At 58.2% G+C, this 27,077-nt stretch overlaps 2 protein-coding genes across 5 annotated transcripts in view; both read left to right on the top strand.

Annotated features, from left to right (window-relative positions):
* KIAA0232 (KIAA0232 ortholog) overlaps positions 1–15,494 on the top strand; it is a 35,151-nt gene extending 19,657 nt beyond the window's left edge. The window contains exons 5-11 of one of the 2 annotated variants that reach the window (XM_075544664.1): positions 404–485; positions 1,782–5,034; positions 5,949–6,020; positions 10,987–11,083; positions 12,870–12,964; positions 13,922–13,996; positions 14,166–15,494. In XM_075544664.1, coding sequence (XP_075400779.1) covers positions 404–485; positions 1,782–5,034; positions 5,949–6,020; positions 10,987–11,083; positions 12,870–12,964; positions 13,922–13,996; positions 14,166–14,171 — 3,680 coding nt within the window. In that variant the 3' untranslated portion in view covers positions 14,172–15,494. Of the gene's footprint in view, positions 1–403; positions 486–1,781; positions 5,035–5,948; positions 6,021–10,986; positions 11,084–12,869; positions 12,965–13,921 lie in introns of both variants that reach the window. The other variant, XM_075544663.1, reaches the window with a different exon arrangement.
* Positions 15,495–22,694: 7,200 nt separating this feature from the next.
* Positions 22,695–27,077, top strand: part of TBC1D14 (TBC1 domain family member 14) — a 62,660-nt gene continuing 58,277 nt past the window's right edge. For 2 of the 3 annotated variants that reach the window (XM_075544658.1, XM_075544657.1), the window contains exon 1: positions 22,695–22,826. The gene's annotated coding sequence lies outside the window, so the exon portion shown is untranslated. Of the gene's footprint in view, positions 22,827–23,519; positions 23,709–27,077 lie in introns of those variants that run through there. The other variant, XM_075544660.1, reaches the window with a different exon arrangement.

Below are 27,077 nucleotides of genomic sequence, written 5' to 3'. Positions count from 1 at the left end.
CGTAAGGTTTCTGAGACCACCACCCCGCCCCTCCCCCCACAGTTACAGGGGTTTACCGGGGAAGTGTTCGGTCACCCTAAGTCAGGGTCAGCAAACCGCAAAGACACAGTCAGTGGTTCAGAGCAACACTGCTCTCTCTCCCTGGGCTGAGCCTCTCCATCGTCACGTGGTCCCTTTGCTCCCGCCTCGCAAGGTCCATGGTGGTGGCCCTGCTCCTCTTCTCTGCCCACTCTTTGTGCCACAGGTTTGCTCTTCTGATGTCCCTGGGGTTCCCCCTGTGCTCCTGCTTCAAAGATGGCCCTTCCTTACAGCCAGACCAGCCCCTGCCGGTGTCATCAAGTGCTGTTTGCACAGCCCCAGGCAGTTACCTGGTGGAGGTTTCTGAACTTGTGTTTCATTACAGAAGAGAAGACACACAAGAAGTCGGATGGGTCTCCGTCTCCCGAGGCAGAGTTATCCCCTACGGCGAAGGATCAAGTGGAGATGTATGTACTCAGTGCGGGACGGCTGAGCTCGGGTGTGGCGCAGACCTGTGTGCCTGGCACCGAGGGCAGCCCTGCCCGTGCTGCACATGTTAGGCTCATTGCGGGGACAGGGAGGGTCTTGCTTGCTCCTATGAACACGATCCTTCATACTTTCCAAACAAGGTCTCACACCCTCTGCTTGAATCCAGGGAGTGGGGAAAGGGGGGGGGGGCACTGTTAGGTCCCCCTCCACAGCTCGGTGGCATCCCAGCTGGCTACACCAGTGCACTCACTGCATTTCCTGGGACGCTTCTGTGCCTCTGAAGACTTAAGTGGCTGCACAGGCGTGGCCGCCGAGGCCAGGGCCCGGGATCAGCAGGTGTGTGACGTGCACAGTGCCTGCTGAGCCTACGAGTAGGAGCCGCAATGCTCCAGCTGTGATTCAGTCACATGCTGAAGAGAAGGTGGGAAACGCTATTTCGGATCAACTGGGTTAGGCTGATTACTGCAAATGACTTAGTTCTTTCTAAACATTCCTCTGAGTCACTGCTGTGAGGGCTAGAGCCTTTTAAAAAGAGCTGAGGCTCACAGGCGCCACCCACTGGGAAGACTGGGAAGAGCCCTCCTGCCGGTGGATGCTCTGCCCTGAGCCATCATCCTCTGTATGGCCCATTGGCTCTCCTCTCTGGCTCCTCCGAAGCCCTGAGTGCACAGTCTGCACACCTGCTTACAGCCTCCGTTGGCACTGGTAAGAGGCTCCTCAGGGCTCGCCACCTTGTGTGCCCTCCAGGGCTCACTGCACCCTGACCTCTGTGTGCCTCTTGGTGCCTGACTGTGGTCTGCTCTTCATCTCGGCCCCTAATGTCATCACCCTGCCAAGACGGAGGGCACTAAACCTTGACCCTAAGTGAGTGAGTGCCTGGAGGTCAGCCACCTGTTTCACAGGCTCCTCTCCTCCCTGCAGCTCTGTGAGGCAGGTGGGTGTGGGGACCGGGCCACAGAGTCACACAGTCTGGGAGCGGCAGAACCAGGGCTCTGAGCCGAAACCTAGACATAGGCATTTCTTCCTCAGATGATTCTGTTCACAAGTTTATCGTCATTTTAGTTTTCTTATTTGAAATTAAACTTTGAGGACCAAAATGGTTGTTTCCCCTATTTTCTTATCCCTGCACTGGGATATGCTCTGGGGACACCAGCACGTGCGTGGGCATAAGAGGGTCTCCTGGTGGAGAGGGCGGGGCACAGCTGGAGCCCGGGCTTGGTGGGCCCCACCTGTGGAGAGAACCCCAACTGAGGCGTGACCCCGCTGTGTTGCAGGTACTATGAGGCATTTCCTCCGCTCTCCGAGAAGCCAGTGTACCTGCAGGAGATCATGACGGTGTGGAACAAGTCCCAAGTCTGCTCCTACTCCAGCTCCTCCTCATCCACAGCCCCACCGGCCAGCACAGATACATCCTCTCCCAAGGACGGCCACAGCGAGGGCGAGCCCACCTGGGAAAGGGGCCAGGGACTTCTGTCCAGCTCGAAGGAAGTGGCCCCTGGCCAGAGCCACAGTGAGAAGGGGAGCGAGCGGAGCCATGGCCCGCCGCTCGAGGAGCCCTCGCCCTACAGGAAGCAGGCTCGGCCCAGGCCCGAGGGGAAGGCCCGCCCTCGCTCCTGGTCCTCGGGCTCAAGTGAGGCGGGCTCTAGCTCCAGTGGCACCCAGGGAGAGCCGAGGGCACCTTGCAGGGGCGTGAGAGTGAGGCACCGGGCGAGGGAGGTGAGGAACAAGAAGGGGCGTGGTGGGCATAGTCGGCTCCTGGCCAAGGGCAGCCAGAAGGCGGAGAGGGGCATCCGCACTGGGAGCAGTAGCAGCAGCGGTGGGGGCGGCTCTAAGCAACTGTTCAGACGGGGGGGGCGAAGGCCACCCCGGGAACCGGCCAGGAAGGAGGCCGGTGGCCCCGACCAGAAGGAGGTGTGCGTGGAGAGCAGGAGCGCCCGGGAGTACAAGGAGGAGCCGCTGTGGTACACGGAACCCCTCGCTGAGTACTTCACACCCTCCAGTAGGAGGAGCAAACTGGAGACCACGTATCGCCGCCGGCCAGAGCCCTGCCCTCGGGGGCCTGACACCGCCACTGGCGGGGAGCTGGTGGACACCATGCATGGCCTGTGTGTTAGCAGCAGTCCCCACAAGACATACCTCTCGGCTGGTACCTTCATTGATGGCCATTTTGTTGAAATGCCCGCCGAGGTCGCCAGCGAGACTGCTGGCCTCCCCGGGACCCCTTTCTGTTCTCCACGGGAGGACGCTCACTACCTGGATGACATTCATCTGTCAGAATTCACACACTTCTACGAAGTGGACATTGACCAATCCATGTTGGATCCTGGTGCCTCAGAAGCAACGCAAGGAGAGAGTCGGATCTTGAATATGATTCGACAGAAAGACGCAGAGAGGACGGACTTTGAGGCCGAATGTTGCATAGTGTTAGACGGGATGGAGTGGCAAGGGGAGCGTGCAATATGGACAGAGCCTGCCCATGTGGGGGGCACCGAGGGCCTGCCCCTGCGGGGCTGCCCTGAGGACCTGGCTGTGTTCTGGGGCTGCTGTTCTTCCAGCTCCGGTGACGCTGAGAGCTTTGGGGGCGACTCCCCCGTTCAGCTCTCTCCGCTCTCGGACAGCACGCTGCTCAGCTCACACGTGCTGGCTGGCAATCAGGAGCTCTTCCCAGAGGCCAGCGATGGACCCACTCTCCGCTCGTGTTTCTCAGTGTTTGAAGTGCAATGCGGTGACTCTGGTCTACCCTTTTCTTTTGAAACACTCAGCTTGGGAAATGAACACATAGATTCTAGTGCCCCCGTGCTTGGGAAAACACAATCGCGATTGCTCATATGGACCAAAAATAGTGCCTTTGACGAAAATGACCACTGTTCCAGCCTTTCCACAAGGACATGCAGCCCCTGGTCCCACTCGGAAGAGACACGCTCGGACAATGAGGCGCTCGGCAGCATCCTGAGTGAGGAGCCCGCGCCGTTCACCACAGAGGACGCCTGTTACGGGGTCCCTGGGGTCCCTTCGAATTACGTAGATGAAGAACTTCTTGACTTTTTGCAAGACGAAACTTACCAGCAGACTAGTAGAAGTTTGGGAGAACTCCCGGCGTTAGTTTTCAAAAAGAAGTCTAAACTGGAATCTGTCTGTGGAATTCCACTTGAAGAGAAGCCGCAAAGCAGAGATGGAGGGCCCACACAGGGGTGTGGGGGAGGCAGCCCCCCTGGGGACCACTACCACTCAGGGGTCATGAAGGGCATCTGGACACACGTGGCGGACGGGAGCCCGGCGGGCGGGATGGACGGTGAGCCCTTCCCTGCAGACGTAAGTGGCTACTGCTGCTGCCTGGAGGCTGGAGCTAAGGCTGACGGCCGCCAGGAGCCCAGCAGGGCCGTTCAGAGGTCAGAGTACCGCCTGTGGGACGGCCAGAAGGGGGGCCTGCAGAAGCATGCCTTTGCCCCCAGAGTGCCGGTGGAGGTGGACGGGGGTGACTACACCACGCCCTCAAGGCCCTGGGAGGCGGCCCAGGAGAAGGGGAGCACGTTCATCTTGGGGGGTGTCTACGGGGAGCTCCAGACCTTCAGTGAGGGGGAGTGGGCCGTGGTGCCGCCTGGCCCCTCAAGGAGCAGCCTGCTGCAGTGTGCTGCCTCCGATGTGGTGACCATCGCGGGCACCGACGTCTTCATGACACCTGGGAACAGTTTTGCCCCTGGCCACCGGCAGCTGTGGCGGCCCCTGGTGTCCTTTGAGCAGAGGGAGCCGCCCAGGAGTGGGGAGGGCTGTTGGAATAAGGGATTCTCATTTATCTTCCATGAAGACTTGCTGGGTACATGTGGCAACTTCCAGGTTGAGGAGCCTGGGCTCGAATATCCGTTCTCCTCCTTGGACCTGGGCAGCCCACTCTCCCAGGTCCTCCATGTCGAGTGCTCCTTCGAACCTGACAGCATCGCCTCCTTCAGCCCCAGCTTCAAGCCCAAGTCCATTCTCTGCTCCGAATCGGACGGCGAGGTGTTCCACCCCAGGACGGGTGGTGCTGGCCGGACCCAGTACAGAGCCATCCGCATTTCCCCACGGACTCATTTCCGCCCCATTTCTGCATCGGAGCTGTCCCCCGGGGCAGGGAGCGAGTCGGAGTCAGAGAAAGAGGAAGCACACCTTCCCATCCCGCCTCAGGTAGAAGCCTTCCAGGACCCCCAGGCTGACCTCAAGCCTCTGGAGGAAGATGCAGAGACAGAGGGCCACTACTATGGCAAGTCGGAGCTGGAGTCTGGGAAGTTCCTGCCCAGGCTGAAGAAGTCCGGCATGGAGAAGAGCGCACAGACCTCGCTGGACTCCCAGGAGGAGGTGGCCGGTGGCCTGCCCATGGGGAAGCAGACCCCATGCCTGGGCTGCAGCGGGCACGAGACCCTGCAGGCAGAGACTGGCTGCAGCGAGCCCACCCAGGGCCAGGGTGACGCCAGTCCTTTCTGTGGCTGCAGAGGAGGCTGTCCGTTTCCTGTTTGTGAAGATCGTCTGGTGTCCTCAGGACAGCTGGCTGAGGTACTCGGGCTGTATGCACAGGTGTGAGTGAGCATGTGTGTGCGTGCAGGTCTTTTCCGGGAGACATGAGGATGGTACCTCTAAGCTGAGTAGCTGACTTTCAGAGTAAGTCTGAGGACAGCATTCATTGTCTTCGTTGTGATCTTACCCATACCTGGGCTACGCTTCGGGAGAACCCAGCACCCTCAGGGCCTTCCACAAGCTTGTGAAAAGATGCGGGCATTTCCCACAGGCGTTATGCAGCTCAGCAGAGGTGGGGGGCTGTTTACTCAGCAGCCGTGGTGGGGAGGCTCCCAAAGGCTACCCACTCAGAACCAGGCACCAAGGTTCAGACATGGTTTCACGTCTGCCTTGTGCACTGTGTGGGCGGCAGCCAGCAACCTGCCCCTGAGCCTGTGGAGGGAGCTGGCGAGCTGGGCAAGGTCCCTGTCAGAGCTCTGTCCCCTGGCACCCTTGTGGCCCTGATGTGTGCTTTGAGGTGACAAACTGGTGTGGGACTCCCTTCACCCCACCTCCCAGCAGCTGGACCAGGAAGAGGCCCCAGCTGACATCTGGCCCAGGTGCCAGACCTACTCCCACCTCAATCGGGCAGAAGGCGTGCCTCCCTTGGCTTCACTTTGACGCCGCGGCTCAGTGCTCCCTGCTGTCTCTTGGATGCTGGCGAGGCAGGCTGTGGAACAGGACAGAGTTGCCGGTGGGATTCCAGGCCTGTGGGATTCCAGGCCTGTGATGCTTCACGGGAGCAGACTCTTTATGCCTTGGGGCTGGGAAGTCTTTTCCATTTTCTCCTGGGTTGCTTATGTGGGCACAGACCACACCTCACTCCCTTAGAGTCAGGCCAGGCATGGGTGCCCCCGGGATGCTGCTGTGTCCCCCGAGGCCTCCTTCACCCACTCTGTTTCATCTGGTTCCAGAAGGGGAAGGAGCAGCAAGAGGAGCAAGGCGAGACTCCGCAGCACAAGCCAGCCACCTCCCTTCACCTTCTCGTACGTCTGATGGGAACTGGGTGTTGTGGAAGCCTTAACCCTCCTGTAGAGCCCCAGGGATGCCATGGGGGAATGTGACAGGTGCCCTCTGCAGACAAACCTGCGGACTGGGTCCTCCTCCTCTTAGGGTCCCTCTGTGGAGGTCGACTGGTGCCTGGGAAACTAGGGCTGAAGACAAGGGTGCGTGTCAGTGGGTGCTCATATTTATGGGAGCCCCTTGCATCCCCAAACATGTCCTTCCACATGTACGCGTGCACACAGCTACGTGTGTTTTTTGTTTCACCGACAACCCCTTCCCTGTGCGGGCTGATGTACCTTGAGTGGTCCCAGGGGACCATGGGTGAGTGCTGGATACCTGGTACCGGGCTGTGCGCAGTGGTCAGCAGAGGGGGGTGATGTGGGTGTGTGACTGACACACAGTGAGACATGCCCCACGTGGGCTCTGGGACGTGACTTGACTTAGGCACTGCTAGGAGAGCGTGATGTAGGCCACCCAAAAGGCGGCAGGTGCCCAGCTCCCTGAGCCCCACCAGGCCCCACGCAGCTCCAGTAGCATCGTCCACCACCTTTTTGGAATGGATGCAGACTCCTCAGCCCAGTAACTCTGAGCCAGAGAAGATGGAGTAGGGTGGGGGGTAAACCTATTTCGTCCATGACCCATGGGGAGGGGGAGCTAATGCTGTGCCCAGAGTGAGCTTTCCAGCATGCCCTTCTCTGCCCACTATGCTGCTGCTGGCAGCCTCTTGGGCTTGGGCACCTGAGAGAGCTGATGCGTGATGGGTGGCCCTTGCTAGTAGGCAGCTGCTGCACTTGGGGCAGGAGGGTGGGGGTGGGGAACTTTGCAGCAAATTGGGAATGGACCTGGGAGGCCTAAACACGGAGCTGGGACCCCTGTGTGCCCAGTACCATCTTCCCTTGCCCGCTCGTCAGCAAGCCCGGAGGTTAAGATGATGCACTGCACAAGCTGCAGGGCAGCTCTGTGAAGCCTGAACTGTGACTAGCTAAGCAGCAGGAAAGAGGCCCTAGAACACTCCTGGTCACTGGGGTTGGATCCTGAGGGCACCAGGAACTGCCCACCTCACTGTGCTGTTGGGCAGGATCTGTCCAGGACCAGTGGTGCCACAGTAGGGGGAAGCTGAGAAAACAGCGTGGGCACCACATCCGACTGCCGCTGGCTCCCAAGGCCCATTGCCCCAAGGCGGAGGTCAGACATGCCTCCATCTTCCTACCTTCACCAGTTGTGAAACCAGCATTTCAACTGGGTTCTACAGTTCATTGCAGTGGCCACCTGTGACCCCAGGTGAGGCTTGTGACAGTGGATGTTGTGAGGGAAGCTGATGTGGGAGACGGTTCAGGTGCAGTTGTTGATTCGGGGCAGTCTCCTGTCTGCCACGCACGCACACAGACGAGCCTCCCTTTGGCTCTTAACCTCGTGGCCTGGCCTCGGTCCTGCTCAGGCCTGGCTGCAAGCTCCTCTAAGGCTGTTAAAGTAAATGCCCAGAGGATGTGCTGGTCCCTGTGGGCCTCAACGCCAAGACAGCTCAGCTCAGGCTCTGAGGGTCAGCAGGCCCAGCTCTGCCAGCAAAGGGCCCAGAAGCACTCCTTCCAAAGCCAGCCTCCTGCCCCCAGCACCCAGCTTGACCCCTCTGTGGGTTGGGAAGTCTGCTGCACTGGCTCTGGCTCAGGCTCTGCTGCTGCCGCCGCCGCCAGAGTGTCACAGCTGTCTCCCAGATCAAGGATCTCAGGATCCGGAAGACATGCTCCATGCTTGGCTCATCTCTTTCAGCTGAAATAAGTTTCCCCCTCCTGCTTCTGAGCAAGATGGCCATCACATTCGTCCCTGTGAAGACTCCCAACTGAGTCCTTCAGTCCAACCAGTATCTCCCTCACCAACAAACGCAGACAGACCTATTGGGAACAAGAAGACGATGTCGTGGGAGTCGCTCGGGGCATTGCAGAAGAGAAGCACTCCTGCCATCTTCACGCTCTCACATCTGTGAGCCGACACGTGGAAATGGAAGCTCAGCTCGTTGTCACCATTTTAAGAAACATCACATCCCCGAGGGACCGAGTTGTAGAAGCCCACAGAATAAGGCACAGTTTCAAGTGCAGAAATCTTGTTAACTGTCAACCACTAAGGGCCAGATTTAAAGAAAATTGAAACCAGTCCACAAGAGCCAAAATATCATCAGAGTACATCCCACTTGAATTTAGAGACCATCTCAAGAGCAGAGTTGACACTGAACTCTAATGACCAAATGGTTTGTGGGTTGACCTGAAGAAAGCCAGAAGTCATGACCAGAAAAGACCAAAGAGGACATCAGGCGAGGCGCTGAGACTCGCTCGCTCCTGGGCATGGGGCAGCTAATGCTCCCACATGGCAGACAAGGTGAAGCCAGCGCTGACAGAACGTGCCCGAGGGCAGCTTGAGGAGACTGAGTAGGTTCTCGCCATGACACACACAGAGAGTGCCCCGCAATGGGAGACCAGATGGGAAGCACGCTCTCAGAATCACCAAGCAGATGACTGAAGCCTCGGATTGTGATGCTCAGGAGTTCTGGGAGCCAAACACGGTGCATCGAAAGAAGGTAAACGAATACACTGTACCCGAAAGAAATGCTCTGCATTCAGCCATCTCGAGTGGCAGCACGTGGTGGTGAAGAAAGACACAGGCCGCACTGAGGCATTAGCGAAAATGGAGTCCCGGACGGCAAGGGAAACCCACTGAAACTCATGGGGCAGACTGCCGCGGTACTCGCTTTCCCAAGCTAAGGAACTTGGAAGGCGGCTACCCAGCCCTGCAGAAAGGTGTCCCAATAGAAGGAGGAAATTGTTGAGCAATATTGATTTCGCACCCAAGTAAGGCTTTATGAGGACAATTGAAAAATGCTTGCTGTGGTCCGACCGCTGGAAGCTGCCAGAAGTTGGGGCGCATTGGATTCAGAAGGCGTGGTACGAGGTCTTGCTGCTGGCTGGTGTCTGCTATGCCCTGGCTGAGAGCTAGAAAGGTGTCTTGTGCTGTACTGACCACACAAAGGCAGACAGCGTGCAGCTCATAACAAGCAATGGAAAGCATTAAGAATGGGGATTCCAGAGCATGTTGTTGTGCTCGGGTGGAACCCATACATGGACCAAGTCACTTTCGCAAGATAAGCGGATGTGGTATGGTTTAGAATCAGGAAATGATACATCAGGATTGCATCCTCATGCCATACATGGTGCGTCTGCTCAGCAGATGGTCTGACTAGCAGGCATTGTGAGGGGCCACAGCAACCCCCGTGCACAGCAGAAGGAGACCCTGTATGGGCCTCTGCCGTCCCTACAGTCATTTCTGTGCCCGAGCCCGGGGATGCAGCCCCAGTGTGTCAGTCCACCTTGTGAAGGGCCTTTCCCTTTGTCACCGCCCCGCCACTTTACTAAGCACGACATCCTTCTCCAGGGACTGGTCTCTCCTGACACCATGTCCAGAGTATATAAGAAGAAATTTTTTTTTTTTAAAGAGAAGAAGAAATCTTGCCCTCCTTACCTCTAAGGAACCATTTGGCTGTACTTTTTACAAGATAGATGGGTTTGTCCTTTCAGCAGTCCTTGGTACTTTGGACCTTCTCCAGCACCACAGTTGAAATGTATCGAGTCTTCTTCGGTCCTCCTTATCCGGTGTTCAACTGTCACATGCACAGGAAGCAGGGAAAAAGCGGTGGCCTGGGTCAGGAGCCCCTTAGTCCTCAAAGTGGTGTTGAAAGGCACTGAAACCAGCTGGACTATGAAGAAGAATGAGGCGTCGGGGTTGGAAGAAGGCTCCTCAGGAAGCTGGGATGTCCTTGCTTGTTGAAAGGGAGGAGGGGAAAAAAAATTTTTTTTTTAAATTAAAAAAAAGAAAGGGAGGAGGACATAAAGCGCTCGGTGGTGAAGATCAAAGATTACAGCTCTCAGTATGAATCACAGCCAGTGTACGATCACACGGTACATGGAGACACATGGACGATCACACGGTGCATGAGGGAAAGAATGGGCTTGGCCAAGGGTTTCATTCTAAGTTGGATCCGTATCCAGTACCTTTGAAAGCAGAAACCGGGATGTGAAAGAAGTATTGCACTGGGCACATTGTTCCCGCCCTCTTCAATAGCAGTAGAGAGCATAGACGGTGGCTTTGAGGACGAGGTGCCTGACCCAGCCACAGTGCTTCCAGTCCCTTCATAGCTGTGTGCAAACTGGACAGTGAGTAAGGACAACCGCAGAAAAATCGATGGGGTCTTGAGTTACACTGTTGGCAAAGAATATTGAAAATACCGTGGACTGCTAGAAGAATAAGCAAATTGCTCTTGGTGACAGTACAGCCAGAATGCCCCTTAGAAATTAGATTATTAGGAGACCGCTCCCTAGAGAATTCCATCATGCTGTGGAAGTCAGAAGGAAGACTCCGAGAATGGACGGCACCGCATGGCACTCAGACATCAGCGACTTTGAGGGCGTGGCTCTGTTGTACACAGGATCTGAGTCAGAATCAACTCAAAGGCAGCCAATTACAGTTGCCCAAACCAGCCACTTTGCCCTTGAACAGAGAAAGGGAAGCTTAGGGACGGGAGAGGCTTCTGGGAATGTGACCCCACTGAGTGCCATGGAAGCTGGGGTCCACCAGGGTTGCCTCGGGGGCCCCAGCTGCCCAGTGATAGGTGTGGAGAGGACCCACCAGCAGAAGCCTCTCCCCCCAGCTGCCCAGGAAGAGTCATGGTCTACTGTGGGCCCTGCTCCCCATGTGGCCTCATCGCTCCTCCAGCTGACCCCTGCTGACACTGCTCCCCTCACACAGCCCCTGTGAGGGCTGCCTCCTGCCCATGATTTTCCCCTGGAGTTGCCTGTGTGCTGCTGCTCTTGGGGGGGTGTCCCTGTGCCTATGGGAGCCCCTCCCCCAGTTGTCCTGCTCTAGAGTGAGAGTGATCCACCCTGTGTTTGGTCTCATCCACAGTTTCCTGTGTTGGACTCAGACGTGCAGGGCACCAGGAGGCCCCAGGAGAAGCCGAGCTGGTGGGAGAAGGCTCTCTTCCCCACGTCTGAGTGTGACGGTAAGGATGCCAGGATCATGTGCTGAGCTGTCACCCTGATGGGAGTGCTGGCCTCCACGTGTCTGTCTGCGTAGTGAATGCTGTGTCTCACCTGGAGGCCGAGGGCTGCGGTTGGCCCAGTGGGGACATGCCAGGAAGAGTGCTCTCTCTCAAGGCAGCCAGAGTGGCTGGGCTGGGTGGGTGGAGAGGGCAGGATGACTTCACATCCCAGTGAGCATCCAGGCCAGCCTGTGTCAGCTCAGCTTTAAATGGGGTGACGGGCAGGTCGCAGGCCGGCCTAGGCCGTGTGTAACCAGCTCTGCCTTGTCTCAGCCTCAGCCCTGCCCAGGGTGACAGGCGGGCCACGGCTGTGCTTGCTCAGTCTGTCCCTTCCCCGCCCTCAGAAGAAGCCCTGGTGAGTTTCCAAGTAGCTAGTCAGTCAGTCTGCCACCATCAGCATGTGGACACCATGTGACAGCAGCTCAGACCTCGGTCTATGGGTGGCGGGGCACGTGGAGATCAGCAGCTGAGCAAGTCCACTTTCCTTAGGTGGGAACTCAGGTGAAGGCAGCCCCTGTGGGACCCCAAACTGTGGGCCCAGGTGAGACTTGGGCCATTGATAGTAGCCAAATCAGCAGTGACCACCAGGATGGCCACACAGGAGTCACCCCCCTCCTGGCCTTGCAAGCTGATAGCCTGACTCCAAGCTGAAAAACTAGGGCTCAGAGAGGAGTTTGCCTCTTGCTCTATCACAAGCCAGAAACAGCCTAGTCTTTCCACTCCATGGCAGGACCACAGCCCTCTAGGACATTAGCAGCTACTCAGAGGTCCAAGAAAAGTAGTACTGACCTGTTAGCCAGCCCTGCATAGGCACCAAGTTCCTTCCCAACTCCCTACCCCCTACCCTTCAGTGCAGGTCCCCAACTCCTGCCCTCCAGCCCCCCCCCCATGTTAGACAGGGTTCTCTAGAGAAGCAAATCCAGAACGCTAACACTTGTATATATATTTAGAGCATAAGAAATGAACCGTTCACTAATGTATAAAGCAGCACAAATGGCTCAGTGCAACTCACTTCTTTGACATAGTCCTTCAAATCTTGAGGGCCATCAGGTAGGCAGTCCTCTGTTGAGCAGTTCAGGCTGTCCGGCCACAGGCAGCAAACAGCAAGGCAGGTCACCAACAGTCCCCAGCTCAAGAGGTGTACATTCCAGTGTTGTGGCAAAGAGGGTCTTGAAGGAACTTCAAATTACAGCGACACAGTCCACGGATTAGGTGTCCCACAGGTAGTGTAGCTTGCAAATGGAGGCACAGAACAAGCAAGGCAGCTGCACACTGGTCCGATGATCAAAGAGCAAGAGACAAGAGAGGCGAGGCTTACCAAGCCATTTATCTCTCCGCCCTTAAGCTAATCTCATGTGTTCATTGGCCATGTTGGCACAATAAATGTTAACTATCTCACCCCTTCAGCTCCTGGCCGGGCTCTTGGGCTGCCTCCCGCCCAGCCCTCTGGCTCTCCCCAGGCTCCAGTCCACGTAGAATACGCAGTCGGCCCAGGGTCAGGCTGGAGCGCGTGGCTGAGCCTCATCGCTGCACCCGGACACCGGCCAGGGATCTTGAGGCCACTGTGCCATGGCTTTAAGAAGCCCCCCAAGTGGCGACCGCAGCCTCCCCTGCAGTGAGTCCCTCCCATCCATCTCCCAGGGCTGGCCACTGAGGAGCAGAGCTTTTCAGGGATATAGAGGCAAGGTGCCCGATTCTGAGCTGTGTCCTAATGGAATTCTCCTCTTCCCCTTCTTCCATCCTAAAGAGTGTTACCCCCAGGACAAGGGAGAGGACAGTCTAGGAGAATTCCAGGACATCAAGGATGTGCCCAGTAGCGAGCACCCGCTGGACTTCAATAGGGTGAGTGGAGTGCCCAGGCATGGCGGGCTCAGGGCCTCCTGAGTGATGCCCTTTCTCACACCTGCCAGAGAAGCTGACTCAGCCTTCTCCCCTCGGACCTGGACTGGGGGCCCGTCACCTGTGGCTGTGAGAGGCCAGGCCCTCTTGGCCCAGCGCTCCCCAGGCAGCACCGTCAGCACTCCAGGGCTCTTCTAGTGTGACGGCTGTGGGTCACCAGGCTCAGCTCACAGCCTGGGGCCAGTGCGTGTGTGCAGTGGGCCAGACCCCAACAGGTACTCATCTCGTCAGCACCCGCTGCCCAACCATAGCGCACACCTAGAGGCCGGCTTCATCCCACCTCTGCCGTCCTGGCCCTCAGCTGCTCCTGCAGCGTGAGCTGGGGTTGGTGCTTCACTTATCCCTGGGCTTCTCACTGTGGCCGGGCCTGCTGTAGCCCCTCACTTCTGACCTACGTCCCTGCACCCAGCAGAGCAGAAACCATGGACACACTTGGAGAGAGGGCAGCTGACTTCTGGGCAGGCAGCCTGTGTCACCTGGGTCACCCTCACCCTGAGAGCAGACCCTCCCTGAGGGCTGGACAGACTGGGGCCCTGGCCCCCACCTTCTTGACCCCCAGGTTTTCCTAGTGTAGTGCTGCATGTGGCTGGGTCTGCCCCAGCCATCGTGGGTGGCCTTGTGGGAGTGGGGAAGGGGTTCCTGGTCAGGTTGTTTCCAGTCTGAGTCACTGTAGACAGGAGGACAGGCGCCTAAAAAGGCACAAGTCCTGGGCAGTGTGTGCCTCTAGGGCAGCTGGGAGCTCCTGCTGCGGAGCTGAGGGGCAGCTCTCCAGGCCTCTGCACAGAGCTTCTGGCTCATCCACACTACTGGCAGGTCCTAGGGGCACCGAGATGGGGCACAGGGTCAAGACTGGGGCGGTGGGGCCCGCACCCGTGACCAGTGGGCCCCTCTGCTCCCCAGGTGTCCTCCGTGTATGAAGCCAGGTGCACCGGGGAGAGGCTCTCGGGCGCCCAGGCCCACGGCTTCCGCAGAAAGGTGGGCTCCAGCAACAGCTCGGCCGCCGGCGACAGCGGCTCGGAGGACAGCGGCTCGGAGGGCGGTGGGGGCGGCTGGGCGGGCCCGGGCTCGGAGCTCTTCTCGCGGACCCACCTCTGAGCCCGCGCTAGCCCGCCAGTAACGCTCTCTCTCTTCTCGCTTGTTTTAGAGTTGAGGACAGCTGTCCTGTGAAGACCCCCCCCCGCTGTTAAATTCTTGGCTCTTTGACGTAGACTAGACTGTGTTGTCCGACCCGGAGCGGGCTGCATGTGCTTGTCTGGGAGCGCCGCTGCTCCCGCCCGCATCCCGGCAGATCCGCCCATGTCTCCACGGCCCGCCTGCCGCTCTGGAGCTGTGGGCTCGCGCAGTCTCCGCCCACCCCTGCCCATCCAGCAGACTCATGGGCACTTGGCGTGAGCACAGGCTGTGCTCACGGAGGGCGCATGCTCGGCGCCGGCGCGTAGCCTCTCCCCCCTCCAACGCGGGTGGCGAAGCCTGGCTTGTGACTTCGCGAGGGGGCTGGGTAGAGGACCTTAGTCGGGAAGGAGATAGGAGTCCTTCAGGGAGTGTCTGACCCTCGCTTCCCCCCATCCTTCTGCAGCCCTGACCCCCATCCTGTGCCTCGTTCTGTGTGGACAGTGTCCAGGGAAGGGCGGGCGCACATGCACGCTGCCAGCCCAGTTCTGAGTTGGTGACGGCAGTGTGGCCAGGGCCGTATGCAAAACCTCTCAACATGCGAGCTCATTTTCCTGTGCCAGCAACTTGTGGCATTGGTGGGGGGGGGGGCGTACGGGGCCAGCGAGTGGTCTGGGCCTACTGCGTCTGTGGCCCTAGAGGGCCATGGGCCCGCACAGCCAACCTCCAGGGCTGAGAGCAGCCGTCCGTCTGCTCTGAGCTGGGGCTGAGGACAAGGAAGACAGCATTGGGTGCTGTTGGCAGTGGCGCAGTCACGGGCAGGGTCTTTGGCTGCTTATGTGCAGCATGTCTTTAGACACTTTACGTGGGCTCTGCGGACACGTGCACGCGAGCGTGCGTGCTTGGGGTTTGTGTTGCTGTTATTTATTTACAGACTTCAGATAAGTTTTATGTATTTTTCTTTTTTCTGGAGCTTCCTAAAAATTGACCAGCCTCTGCACTGAAAGGGAATTGAACAGCAAACAGGCCACTGCTGTGCGCCCTGGAGACCTGGTTGGTGGCAGAGACGCTTGCCAGGCAGGCTTTCAGTGCAAGGAGCCCCGGGGCATGTGCTCTGTGTTGTTGTCCTGGGTCAGTGGCTGAAGCTCGGAGACTTGGCAGCAGAGGTAAAAGTGTGGCTTTTAGTTTGGGGAACAGATGAATGACCACAAAGAGAGGGCATTTAGAAAGTACGCAAACCGCTGAGCTGTGCGGTGGTGTGCCAAGACCACACGCCGGCCCGCAATACATCGCTCCGACTTGACCTTCACCAGAGTAACAGATGTTTGTTTTCTTGTGGAGTTAACACCAAATAAAAACCTGAAAAGCAACGGTGTGGTTTCACTTCCAAGCAAAGTGTCCTTTCCAGAACGACCTCAGTGACCGGAGCAGGCAGAGGCGTGGGGCTGCTGGCAGCAAGCAGGGCCCTTCCCACACCCTGGACCCCACGTGTGTGTGGCTTGCTGCACTAACACTGCCTGGGCTGCTTTCCATGGCCTACAAGAGCATGTCTGGTCCCCAGGTGGTAGGTGACTTCCCCTCCCCCGTGGCCTCCACTCTGTCAGGAACTTCCCCTGCAACCCGCCCTCTCAGTGGCACCCCTCTCCCCCACAATCTATTGGCTGTGCTGTGGCCACTGGGACTAGTAAGGGTCAGAGGCATGGCTTATGCCCTTCTGTAAGAAAGTGGATGTGTCTCCCCTGTACACTGGTGGACCCTGCACCGCAGTCCCTTGACACCAGGAGTGTGCCACATGGGTGACCCCTCCAGGACCCTGCAGGCACTTCCCCAATGGAGGCCTGTGGACCGTTGCCCTTCCCCTACTTCTGTGGCTCCCTGCCCTGACCCTAGCAAGCCACCCTAGTTCTAGGGTATGACTTCAGCATGCCCCCCCACTCCGGGCTCAGCCCTCTCCCTGGGGAGCTGAAGTGATGAGCCCCCAGGGTTGGGAAGAGGTGGCATGTTGGCCCCTGGTAGTCACTGTTCCTTCCCTCCATAGCTCCTCTGGTTAGTAGCTCCGGTGGCAGGGATTTTAAAGCACTTGGTGGCCACTACCTGAAGGCTCACACGTTCAAACCCACCAGCCACGCTCAGGGGAGAGAGGTGGCATGGCAGTCTGCTACTGTAAAAGGTGGCAGCAATGCTGATGTCCTGTTTGGGTTTTTTCCGCTCGGAGGAACCTGAGCGGCATTGTAGGTTATGCTTCCTGGTAGCCGCTGATGACGAGGTCCGAGGGTCACGCCTGCCAGGGGCACTTCTATGTTGTCCTGTAGGGTTTCCATGGGCCAAGAGCTGATGGCAGGGAGTGAGGGGTTTCCCAAAGCCAGGCATCCAGGCTGCTTCAAGTGTCCCTCACTTCAATTGTTGATCAGGCTAAGGAAAAGGCTGAGAGAGAACTGGGAGTCAGTCATCTCCAGCGGGGGCCAGGGGGCTGATGGACCCTGGGCATAAGCTTCTGCTGAAGTAGCTGAGGCGCTGCTAGAACCTTGTGCAGCTCATCCGAGGAGATGGTCTGGCATTCTCTGGCCCCGAGTCGAGGCCGCTTGCAGGGAGTGGAGGCTGTGTGCTAATGAAGCTCGTGCTTTCTGGCATGGGACGCTGGACCTCGGCCTGCCCTGCCCCCTCCTGAGCCCCTCCAGCATAGTCTGTTTGCCTCTTGGATCATGGAGTCGCCCCAGTGCTGCGGCAAAGTCCTGCTCAGTAGCAGCACCAGCCCCTGGAACAAGCTTTCTGTGTGAACTGAATGAGGCTGCCCTGCCACAGTGAGAGGTCTTTAAGAACCTTCCCCCAAACCGGGGGGTTTTGAGGTTGGAGTGGGAGAGGGCGCAGCGGGGCTTAGAGGAATACAGAGAACCTTTCTTCAGATCCCAGGGAAAGACGGCTTTTCCTCGGTGTACAGGGAGGGAGAGCACGTATGCACAGCCATGGGCGGGGCAGGAAACGCCTTCCCTCGGCGTGTGTGGACATGCTCACCCCCGTCCCTCAGAGCCCGCAGAGGACCCGTGAAGCCGCTTGGTGGTGGTACCTAGCAGACAGGAATGGCCCTCTGAACTGCGGAGAGACTGTTATGTCTGACAGTCATATTTCATGAAACCTTGAGGAATGGGCTTCCATTCAGCAACTGCCTGAACAGCTGCCAGCCAGAGAGGGCCTTTTGGGGGGCCCTCACCGGGACTCTGGGGCCCTGGACCCTCACCCTTACCCCCCAGCCCCAGGCATACTGGCTGGCAGAGCCCCATGGCAGTCCACCTGTTCCATTCTTTTGGCATGGGGATGGACCCAGTGTTCAGGTGGGGCTTGGGGCACCCGTGCCCTTGCTGTTAGGACGTTTGAACAAGACCACTCCCACGTGGGACCTGTCATCCTGGGCGTTGTGGGGGGCAGGTGTTATGGCACCCCGCGCCCCCCTCTCCCTACACTAGTGACAGCAGACCTCACCCTGCTACCCCTCAACCCCCACCCCCAGCAAACCCTGCCTGAGACGTAGCCTGGAGCAGGCGCATGCTGACCCCAACCAGAGCTGCTGCTGCCGGGTGCAGTGGAGTGGGCCCACGTGTGCTATGGAAGGAATCAGGGTCTGGTCCATCCTGCCCCATCCTCACAATTGTCTAGGATCCTTGGTGGGGAGAAAATTGCCCACCCCTCTGGCCAACAAAGCCCTGAACAACAAACGAATGGCCTACCCAGGGCTGTGTCAGTAGCATCTTAATTAAAACACTGTGGGATGTTCACACCTCCAAGTTTATTGGTCACACCCAGAGATGCTACATGAAGGAACACCGGTGTACATGTTGGAAGGGCCAGCTGTCCATGGTTCCGCCAAAGGAAACCAAAGAGAAGGAAGGAGACTGGGAACCTGGCACACAGCTTGTTTGAATCTGGAGTGAAAATACTCGGGTGCCGGGATCCTTGTCAATGGGATCAATTCCGTTCCCACCCCCAGGGGATCCTAGATTCTAGGGTTCCAGGGCTTGAGGGCTCCTGGAATACTAGGGATTCCACCAAGAGTCTGGGGGCCCCAGGAGGTCTGGGTGTTTGGGGAGTTGTAGGGTCCTGGAGTCCCAGGGGACTTGAGATAGTTCTGGGGATCCCGGGAGTTCTAGGGGTGCTAGGAGTTGTGGAGTCATGGGGAGTTGTGCCAGAGGGCAGGGCAGGGACTTCGTCACTGAAGGAATCCAGAACTCGAGAGCCGGGTGGCTCTGTGAGCCGGCAGGCCTTAGCCTAGAGACCCACTGTGGAGGGCAGGGAAGGGTGGGAAGGCAAGGCGCTGGCTGTGTCTACTGTCCCCAGCCCCCAAACCTAGCCCACCTGCTTGATAACTTCCCCTCTCCCCTGGGCCAGGCTGTGGGCACCTTCCTGGATGGACGACCGTCTCGTGATTACATCATTCTTCAGCTAACTGGACAGTGACCCAGCCCCATCTAGGCCTCAGTTGCCCCTCTGAATAACAAGGTGGCCTGGTGGTCTATAAAGCACCCACCAGCTCCGACACCTGTTGGGACTAATCCCAGGGTGGTTTCCTGGTCAGCTGGCTTTATTGGAGAGAAGTGATCTAATTCCCTAGGCCTTGAGGGGGACAGGGGGATGCTCAGTGTGGTTTCCATGGAGACTGGACAGCTCTGGGTAGGGCACACCCACACTAAGATGGATGCCTTGGGTCTGGGGAGGGTAGGTGGCTTACAAGCTGGAAGAGGGGTCTGAGGGGCCTTGCCTTTCCATGCCGCCCCGGTTTCTCATGGTTGCCAAGACTCAACCAGGCCAGAGCGACTGGGGTAGCCAGGACGGAGCCTGTTCATACTTCACTTCCTTGGGCTGCTGTGCCCTCCTGGGCTGTCTGGAGACAGGAGGTGGGGAGGCTAGGCAGGTCTCCTGCAGAAGGAGGCACCGCTGAGCTGGAATAAGGAAATGGACTGAGAAGGGTTTGCCTGGAGACCACCAGCTCAAAGTGCTCCCACCCTTGCTGCGTGGGAGTCAGGCCAGCATCATCTACCAGAGTGGTCCGTCTCAGCCTGTTCCTGGTGCTCACCGGGGAGGGGCATGGGCTGCACACACCAGGAACGGCCAGCGGATGGGGTTCCAGCTGCTGGTCCCTCTGGGCGTGTGTGCCCACTGTGCTGTTTCCAGGCCACTCCAATGCCAGGTGCCCCTCTGTGTACCCCACCTGCTCTGCCCCAGATCCTTGATGTAGCTGTTGTCTCCATACCTTGGGGCCCTGCCAAGCCCTTCTATGGCTGGCTTCACATGGTGATAGCAGCCATTGGCAGCCTCAGTGTCTCCCTGTGAACAAGCCACCGGCGTGCCTCATCCTGATTTGACTCTGGGTACACGCCAGCTTTCAGTATGGCTCGGAGTTGCAGGACAAACATTGGCATGTGGTTCAAAGTGCGCCCATGGCTGCCATCCAGTCAGTTGACCCTGACTCACAGACACCATGCACACAGCAAAGAGAACAAAACACTGCCTGGTCGGGCCCTGGTCTCTGTCGATTGCCCATCTGGCCAGCCACTGGGACCCCAGCACGCTCATGCTGCCTGTAGGAGCCAACAGGGTGCGTCAGATGTGCACTCCGGGATGCCAGCGATGGTGCCTTGTCCTAGGTGGGGTCTCACAGCCCTAATCCACAGCATTAGGGTCAGAGGGGGCTGGGGAACCTCAAGGAATGTTGCAGAAGAGGAATCATCAATCTGATGCATTAATTTGCTAATTAAGATGAGGCCCAAGGGAGACTGTATGTCCCTGTTAGGACTTAAAATCACCCAGAAAGGGGCCTGTGGGCCACCTGGTGTTACTTCTATGTAGGACAGAGGTTCTTAACCTGTGGGTCACGATCTCTTTGGGGTCAAATGACCCTTTCACAGGGGTCGCCCAATTCATCACAGTAGCAAAATGACAGTGATGAAGTAGCAATGAACATACTTTTATGGTTAGGGGGTCAGCACAACATGAGGGACTATACGAAAGGGCCATGGCATTAGGAAGGTTGAGAGAACCACTGCTCTAGGATTTAGCTGTTTTTGAGGGGGCTGCTGCACAACAGCACACCATCTCTGTTTTGTCACTTGGGAGAGACTCGGTGAGGTTCCGTCCCAAGCCATGTTCCCTACCTTTGGGGTCTGACTCATCCACTGCACTGGCTACTCATAACTCACAGACAGTATGCACAAGGAGGGGTTGGATGAAGGAGGTTAATGAGTTGCAACAAGGGAGAAATGCTTAGGATACAGCTGTTCTCCAGGATCTGGTAACCAAGCTCTTTCAAGTCTACTAACAGATACCTCCCCCCTCCCAAAGGCAGTGCCACTCTTCTATCAGCCGCAGCCTGAAGGCACTGGGTCAGCAAACCCAGCCTCCTGAATTGTGTCCAGAGGCACCCCACCCTGTGAGCCAGCCTCCTGCCCCAAAGCACTGAGCTCCAGTTGCTCCTTGGGTTAGGAAGTCCATCACTCTACGCTGCTCCATGCCCTGGCGCCTGGTTCCGCTGCTGCTTCTCTGATGTTGCTGTCCTTGGGTCCAGGGGGTTTGATGAAGATGTGCCCACTCCTGGCTCTTGCCTGGTCACGAGATCCCTCTTTTTCCTTCCCAGAAGGCTCATTTTCGATACAACAGCGCTCCAGGGAATTCTGTTTACAGTTATTAACAGGAGAATCCCGTCAGTATCCCCCCCGCCCCCTTCTTCCCAGACCCATGCAGGAAGGTTGGTTTGCCACAGGCTTTACTCACTGCTCCTGCAGACTCCAACATGTCACCATAGAACTGCCCCACCTCGGCTGTGGTCTTTGCAGGAAGAAGCGAGTCACCTGTTCCTTCCCCAGGGCCATTCCGTGGGCTTGGCTTGATCGCCAGCCAGCAGGCACAGGCTGGTCACCCAACACCCTTAGGAGATGGTCTCTTTCATATGCTGATGAGCCCTGGGAACCCTCGTGCAAGAGGCTGGTTTCCCAGAAATGGTTTCCAGAAGATGATGTCTTCTTGCAGTGGCTCGCTGGACTCAAACTCCCAGACTTGTGGTTAGCTGTGGGCTACGCTGGCCCTCTGCAGGGTCTTTGCCCACAAAACTCATAGGAGCTCAGAGTACTTAGATCTACCATGGGGGAGGGGAGGCAAGTCTGCCAGTCTGGACAGTTGAATCTTCCATACTTGTGTGCCAGTCAGATGGGCAGTCCCCCCTGGCTGCACTGCTGGTGCAAACCCCTAGCTCCAGTCTCAGAGAGGCCTGCTCTGGCACCTTCTCCATCTGGGACCACACTCCCAGGACCTGGCTCCCATCTCCTGTCATGTCCTCAGAATGGGATACTGGGGAAAAAACAAAACCCAAACCTACCTGCCATCAAGTTGATTTTTATTTCAAGTGACCCTCAGTAGAGTTTCTGAGACAAATCTTCATGAGAGCTAACCAGCCTCATCTGATGCCTTGGGAAGGACTGGTGGGTTTGAACAGATGACCTTGCAGTTAGCCATTTAACACTTCCCTGACACTGCCACCAGGGCTCATTTTAAGTGCCTGGGAGGTGACTGAGGTGCGCATATCCCAAGTCATGGCTAGGGATGGAGGAAGAGTGGAGGGTTGGTGCAGTGGAATTGAATTGTTGGCCAAGAATGCTGAGCACACCATAGGCCACCAGAAGAATTGACAAGCCAGCCTTGGAGGAAACAGCCAAACTTCGCCTGCGAATCGAAGGTGCCGAGGCTCTGGCTCGTGTACATGTGTACATGGAGGTGTCCTGGGGAAAGCAGTCACTGGAAAAGGGTGCCATGTTTGGTAAAGTTGGGTGGGGAGTCAGCGGAGAAACAGGGACCTGCTGGGAGGTGGGCTGACATACCTGCCCCAGTAATGGGCTGAGCCTCAGCACACAACCATTATGAAGCCGCACAGGCCCAAGGGTACGGCCACGTCCACTCAGGAAGGGGAGAGCTTTTTCTACCCCCACTCTCACTGGGCCAGCTAGGTCAGCTGAAAGGGCAGGGCACCGGGCAGGAGTCCCCATCTCTGAGCCTGGGAAGGCACGTTTCTGCAGTGCACGATGTGGAAACAAAATCACGTTACCAGTGTCTCCCAAACATGCCTGCATGTGGGCCACCTTCTAAAAGGCCCCACAGAGAACCCCACCATCACCAGCACTGTGATTGACCTGACCGCCCCTCCCCCCACCGCGCGCGAACACGTACACACACAAACACCCCTTCAGCTCTGCTGTTGACCCGGTTCGGAGCCTTTTTAAAAGGTGCCCTGGTGGCGCGGCGGGTTAAGTACTTAACTGCTAACCGAAAGGATGGCAGTTCACACCCACCTAGTCTTGGTTTCTAAAGGAGCGTTAGAGTCCCAGCCGACTCCGCGGCAGTGGGCTGGGTGGGGCCTCTTAAGAGCTCCTCAGATGACGCCAAAGTGCAGGCAGGTATGAGGACCCTGGCGCAGGGGACAGGGCTCCACCCCGCTACAGAGCTAGGCATTCCGCGAAGCCCTCACTGATGTCTAGCGCAGTTATTGGGCAGGACCCGCAGAAGCCCCGCCCCGCGAGCCTAAATCCTTGTTCACCAGCCCTCCCAGCGCACCTGCCGGCAGGGTGCCCATCGATGCGTTCCTGCTCGGCTGTCCACGCCTGGCCCCTCCCGCCGCCCGCTTCCCACTTCCAAGATGGCCGCGGGTGAAGCCGATCAGGTAAGGGGGCCCCATGGGCTATGCACGCGGGCCCAAGGACCCCTCCAGGCCACCACTGTGAGCTCTGCTGGGCCTTCGGGAGGGGAAAGATCCGGCAGAGCTGTTTCCTGGCCTGCCCAGGGCGAGCGGGAGCCGGCCAGAGGAGACGCAGCCGGCCGAGCGCCGAGCTCGAGGAGCGGCGCAGGCGCGGGCCGGTGCGGAAGGAAGAGGGCGGAGCTATCTCGGGGCGGGACCACCAGGGGGCGGGGCGGGGCCGTTAGGGGGCGAGGCTAGGCGGAGCTAAGTAGGTGTAGCGAAGCAAGTGGGCGTGGCGCGGCCACGGGCCGGCGGTGCTCTGCGGGCCCGTGGAGGGCAGGGCGAAGCGATCGAGGGGCGGGCGCCCCGGTCGGGCGGGGCGCCTAGAGGGCGGGGCGTTGTCCCGGGCGCCCGCGCGCACCTGACACTGGCCCGAGTCCCGCTAGTCGCTGCTGCGTCCGCGTCCTGGCCGCGCAAGGGGCGGGTCCCGCGGGCCTGTTTTGCGGGCCCGCGGGCGCCGGGCATGGCGTCGGATCCGCGCTGACTCGGTACTTAGGGACGCGAGGCGGGAGGGAGGGCGCGCCTGCGGAGCCCGGGCGGAGGGCTGCGAGGACGGCCGTCATCCCTCGTGAGTCGTGCGCGCGCGCGCCGCTGCTCCGGAACTTGAGGAAAGTTTCTCCTCAGCCCGTGGCGCCGTCCGCCGTGCTGGTGCGCGGCTGCTGGCCTCGGGGCGCCGATCCCCTGAGGGGCTCGGAACCCCTCCCTGGGCTGGCGCTCTGTTTCCAGACACCCCCTCACGGCCCCCTCCTGACCTTCCACCCCACGGACCCGTGCCCGACCTCCTAATATTCTTCCTCTCCCCCCGAGGTGAGACCCCCACCCTCCACTCGGCCGGAGGGATCCCTGCCCGACACCCCAGGTCCCCTGCCTGGTGGCCTGGGCCCTCCAACTGTGTGCAGTCCTTGCCCCCTATCCAGTCCATTGGAGCATCCCCTAAAATGTGGGTGTGGGTGTGGGTGGGGGGCTGGTGGTCGCCAAGATCCAGGCAGGGCAGTCATTTGCCCTCAGCCTGTTCTACGGAAACATTGCCCTGGAAGGTTCTAGTTTCTCCTTGCATTTTGGCCCTGCTGGTGGCCCCTGGGCCAGGCTGGCAATATCATCAGCAGTGTCTGCAGGGTGCAGGCACCTCCGTTTATAGAAAGTGTGCTGGGTACCTAGGACGGGGCCACCCTCGGCCTTGTGACAGCAGTCTCTGAACCCTACGCCCTGCTTAGCCTATCCCACTATTCTGCTGTCACAGCTCTGCCAACACACACAGGTACCAGGTCCTTTAGTGGATGCGTGGAAGCCGAACTAAAGAAGGTCAAGTGTCAAGCTCTGAGCTACCCGGCTGGAAAGGCTGCTGTGGCCTCACGCTGAGGCTGGTCTCCTGCCAGGCCCCCTTCCTGTTGGTGTCCTCCCCACCCGAGGGAGGCCCTGCTGGCTGGAAGCTGGGTGGAGGCATCCGTGTTTGTGACTGCTATTGACCTCAACACCCTCATGTTTTGCATTGGAACTGATGCCTGTTTCCCCTTCTCCAGTAGGTGAATTTCTGCCCATTCCTGTCCCCACTGGGTCCTGCCTCTCTGGCTGGATGAGCTTGTGGTCCTCTCCTGACCACCCATGGTGCCCAGTCCCTGCCCAGCCTGCCATGACTGCTCATGGAGTCTGTGAGATTCAGGAGATTTGTTGCCCAAGTAGATACTGATGTCTTTACTTTAGAAAAGAGACCCCTAGGAATATTCATGTGTGCGAAGGGACTTTGGAATATTGGTTGGAAAATTCTATTTTTTTAATTCTGTTTTTCCATGAAAAACTTCTTGAAGTCCCCTGTGTGCGTTGAATATTTTAGGAATGAGTAAAAGGGTAGTTTCTGGGCCTGGCTGGCTTTGGTAACTGAAAGGTTGGTGGCTCAAGCCCATCAGCTGCTCTGAGGGAGAAAGATGAGGCTGTCTGCTCCTGTAGAGATTGTACAGCCTTTGAAACCCTATCTAGAGTTGCTATGAGTTGGTATCCACTGGATAGCAGTGGGTTTGTTGTCTGTGTGTTTGGGGTACAGATGGTGAATGTGTTTGGAGGTGCACATGGTGAATATGTACTCAGAGGTACATCTCATGATGCAAGTGGTGGTTGTAAGTTGGGGGGTACAGCTGATGAATGTTTGTCTGGGGGTATAACTGGTGAATGTGTGTTTGGAGATATAGGTGGTGAATATGTTTGGGGATGCAGGTGGTAGTTGCATGCTTGAGAGTGCAGAGGGTGTGTCTAGGGGTACAGACTGTGTGTTTGGGGGTGTAGATGGTGAATGTGGGTCTGAGGGTACAGGTGCTCAGCTACTGAAAGTTGACCCAGAGGTACCTTGGAAGAAAGGCCTGGTGATCCACTTCTCAGAATTAACTGTTCAAAGTCTTGAGAGTTCTGCTCTGAGTGGGGTCTGGTGAGTTGGTCCAACCCAACCCAAGCTGAGCAGCAGGCCCTTCAGGTTGGTCAGCTCAGCTAGCCGCCTCATTTTGCAGCTGGGAAGTTGAGTCCAGGCCACTGAGTCCTGGGACAGGAAGCAGCTGCTGGGCCATGGCCAGGCGACTATGCAAATGGCATCAGCACTCTGGGGCTGAGGCAGGAGTACCAACCAGCCTCGCGCTCAACTCACTCCAGGTTTCCCAAGGTATCCCTCATCCCACTCCCTGGGCTGGGAGATGGCGCTGAGGGTCTGTCGAGCAGTATGCGCTTGGGAGGGTTTGCTCTCTGCAGCGACAGCTCCTTCCCAGAGTCTGAAGATCTCCCAACCAGCCCTTACCTCTCAGGTCCTTGGGATGTGTCGTTTTGGTGCGGCTCCAGGTATGGCCAGGACTGAAGGGGGTCACGGCTGTGCTGAATGCATTGGGGTCCCTGTACAGACCTGGGGGAGGGAGCCCTCTCCAGGAGCTGGGCCAGCATGGTGAGGGGGGTGGGTATTGGAGCGCTCAGGAGCCAGCCTGCTGAACCAGCCTTGTGGTGGTGGTGGGGTGTCTCTCCCTGCCTCAGTTTCCTCCTCTGTGCACTGGGGCCAGTAAGAATTGATGAGTGGACAGGTCAGTTTCGTGGGGTGAGGCTGGTTTCGGACTGGGGCCTGTCCCCTAGGACTTTGGTAGAGTGCCCACTCTCAGGATGCGCTGAGAGGGAAGGGGGCCTCAGGACTAGGTGGCACTGGCCACATGCATTGGCCATGGGGTGCATGGGCTTCTCCTTTGCTCCTCTCAGGACAGGGCAGTGGACAGGCCTGCAGGCAGTGAGCGTGCTGGATGTCCCCATAAGGATCAGGCAGCATCTTCGCCCCGGAGCCACCAGTGCATGTCTACTGTGACCTTGGATGTCCCCTGTATGCCCAGGTAGACCTGTGTGTTGTGGGGCTACCTGGCTACTGCGTCTTATGGTGGGTGGCCTGCCTGCAAAGCCACAGATGTCCCTGGCTCTGGGGCCTCTTGCTTGGTCAGTGTCCTGGCCCAGGACTGCTCTGTGACCTGCCCTACTAAGCCTCTAGTGGCCACTAATTTCAGCAGCTCAGGAGAAAGGGGGCCTTTCTACTGTGGAGAGCTAGTCTCCGAAATCCACAGGGGCAGTTCTACCCTGTCCTGTAGAGTGGCCAGGAGTCAGAATTGACTTGATGGCAGTGAGTTTTGAGTGAGTTCAGCCAGGTGTGTGGTAGCCAGGCTGGACAGCAGCTGCTGGGCATCCCCTGAGCTGAGGGTCCCAGGGCCTGGCTGTAGCACACAGCAGTGGGGCTCCCCAGAAGGGTGAGTATCCCAGGGGGCTTGTTGGTCTGGGCGCTGGAAGAGGGTCTCCTTGTGCCAGGCACCAGGGACGGGCCAATCCTGCAGGTTCCTGAGCCACACTGGGGAGGACACAGGAAGCTGAGGGGCTCGACCACGCTTATGCTCCCCATCCCCAAAGGACAGGGGAAGCTTGCCTTTAGCATGCGCTGTAGAAGTGCCCGTGCTCCCAAGGTAGTGCCCAATTCCAGAGGCTGAGCTGTGTGCGCCAGGAGGTGGGTGGGTGGAGGTGAAGGATACCCCTTCCCAGTCCGTTGCTGTGCTCTACAGGGCACGGTGCCAGGGCTGGTGTGGCATTGCAGAAGCCCATCAAGGCTGGCCAGGCCTAGCTTCCTGGGCTCTGGGAACCTTGGGGCCAGGCCTCCCTATGGGCTGGTCACTGGCCGGA

This window comes from Tenrec ecaudatus, chromosome 3, assembly GCF_050624435.1.
Source record: "Tenrec ecaudatus isolate mTenEca1 chromosome 3, mTenEca1.hap1, whole genome shotgun sequence".
NCBI lineage: Eukaryota > Metazoa > Chordata > Mammalia > Afrosoricida > Tenrecidae > Tenrec > Tenrec ecaudatus.
The sequence above is the reverse complement of the archived record's forward strand: the minus strand, read 5'-3'. Positions and strand labels throughout refer to the sequence as shown.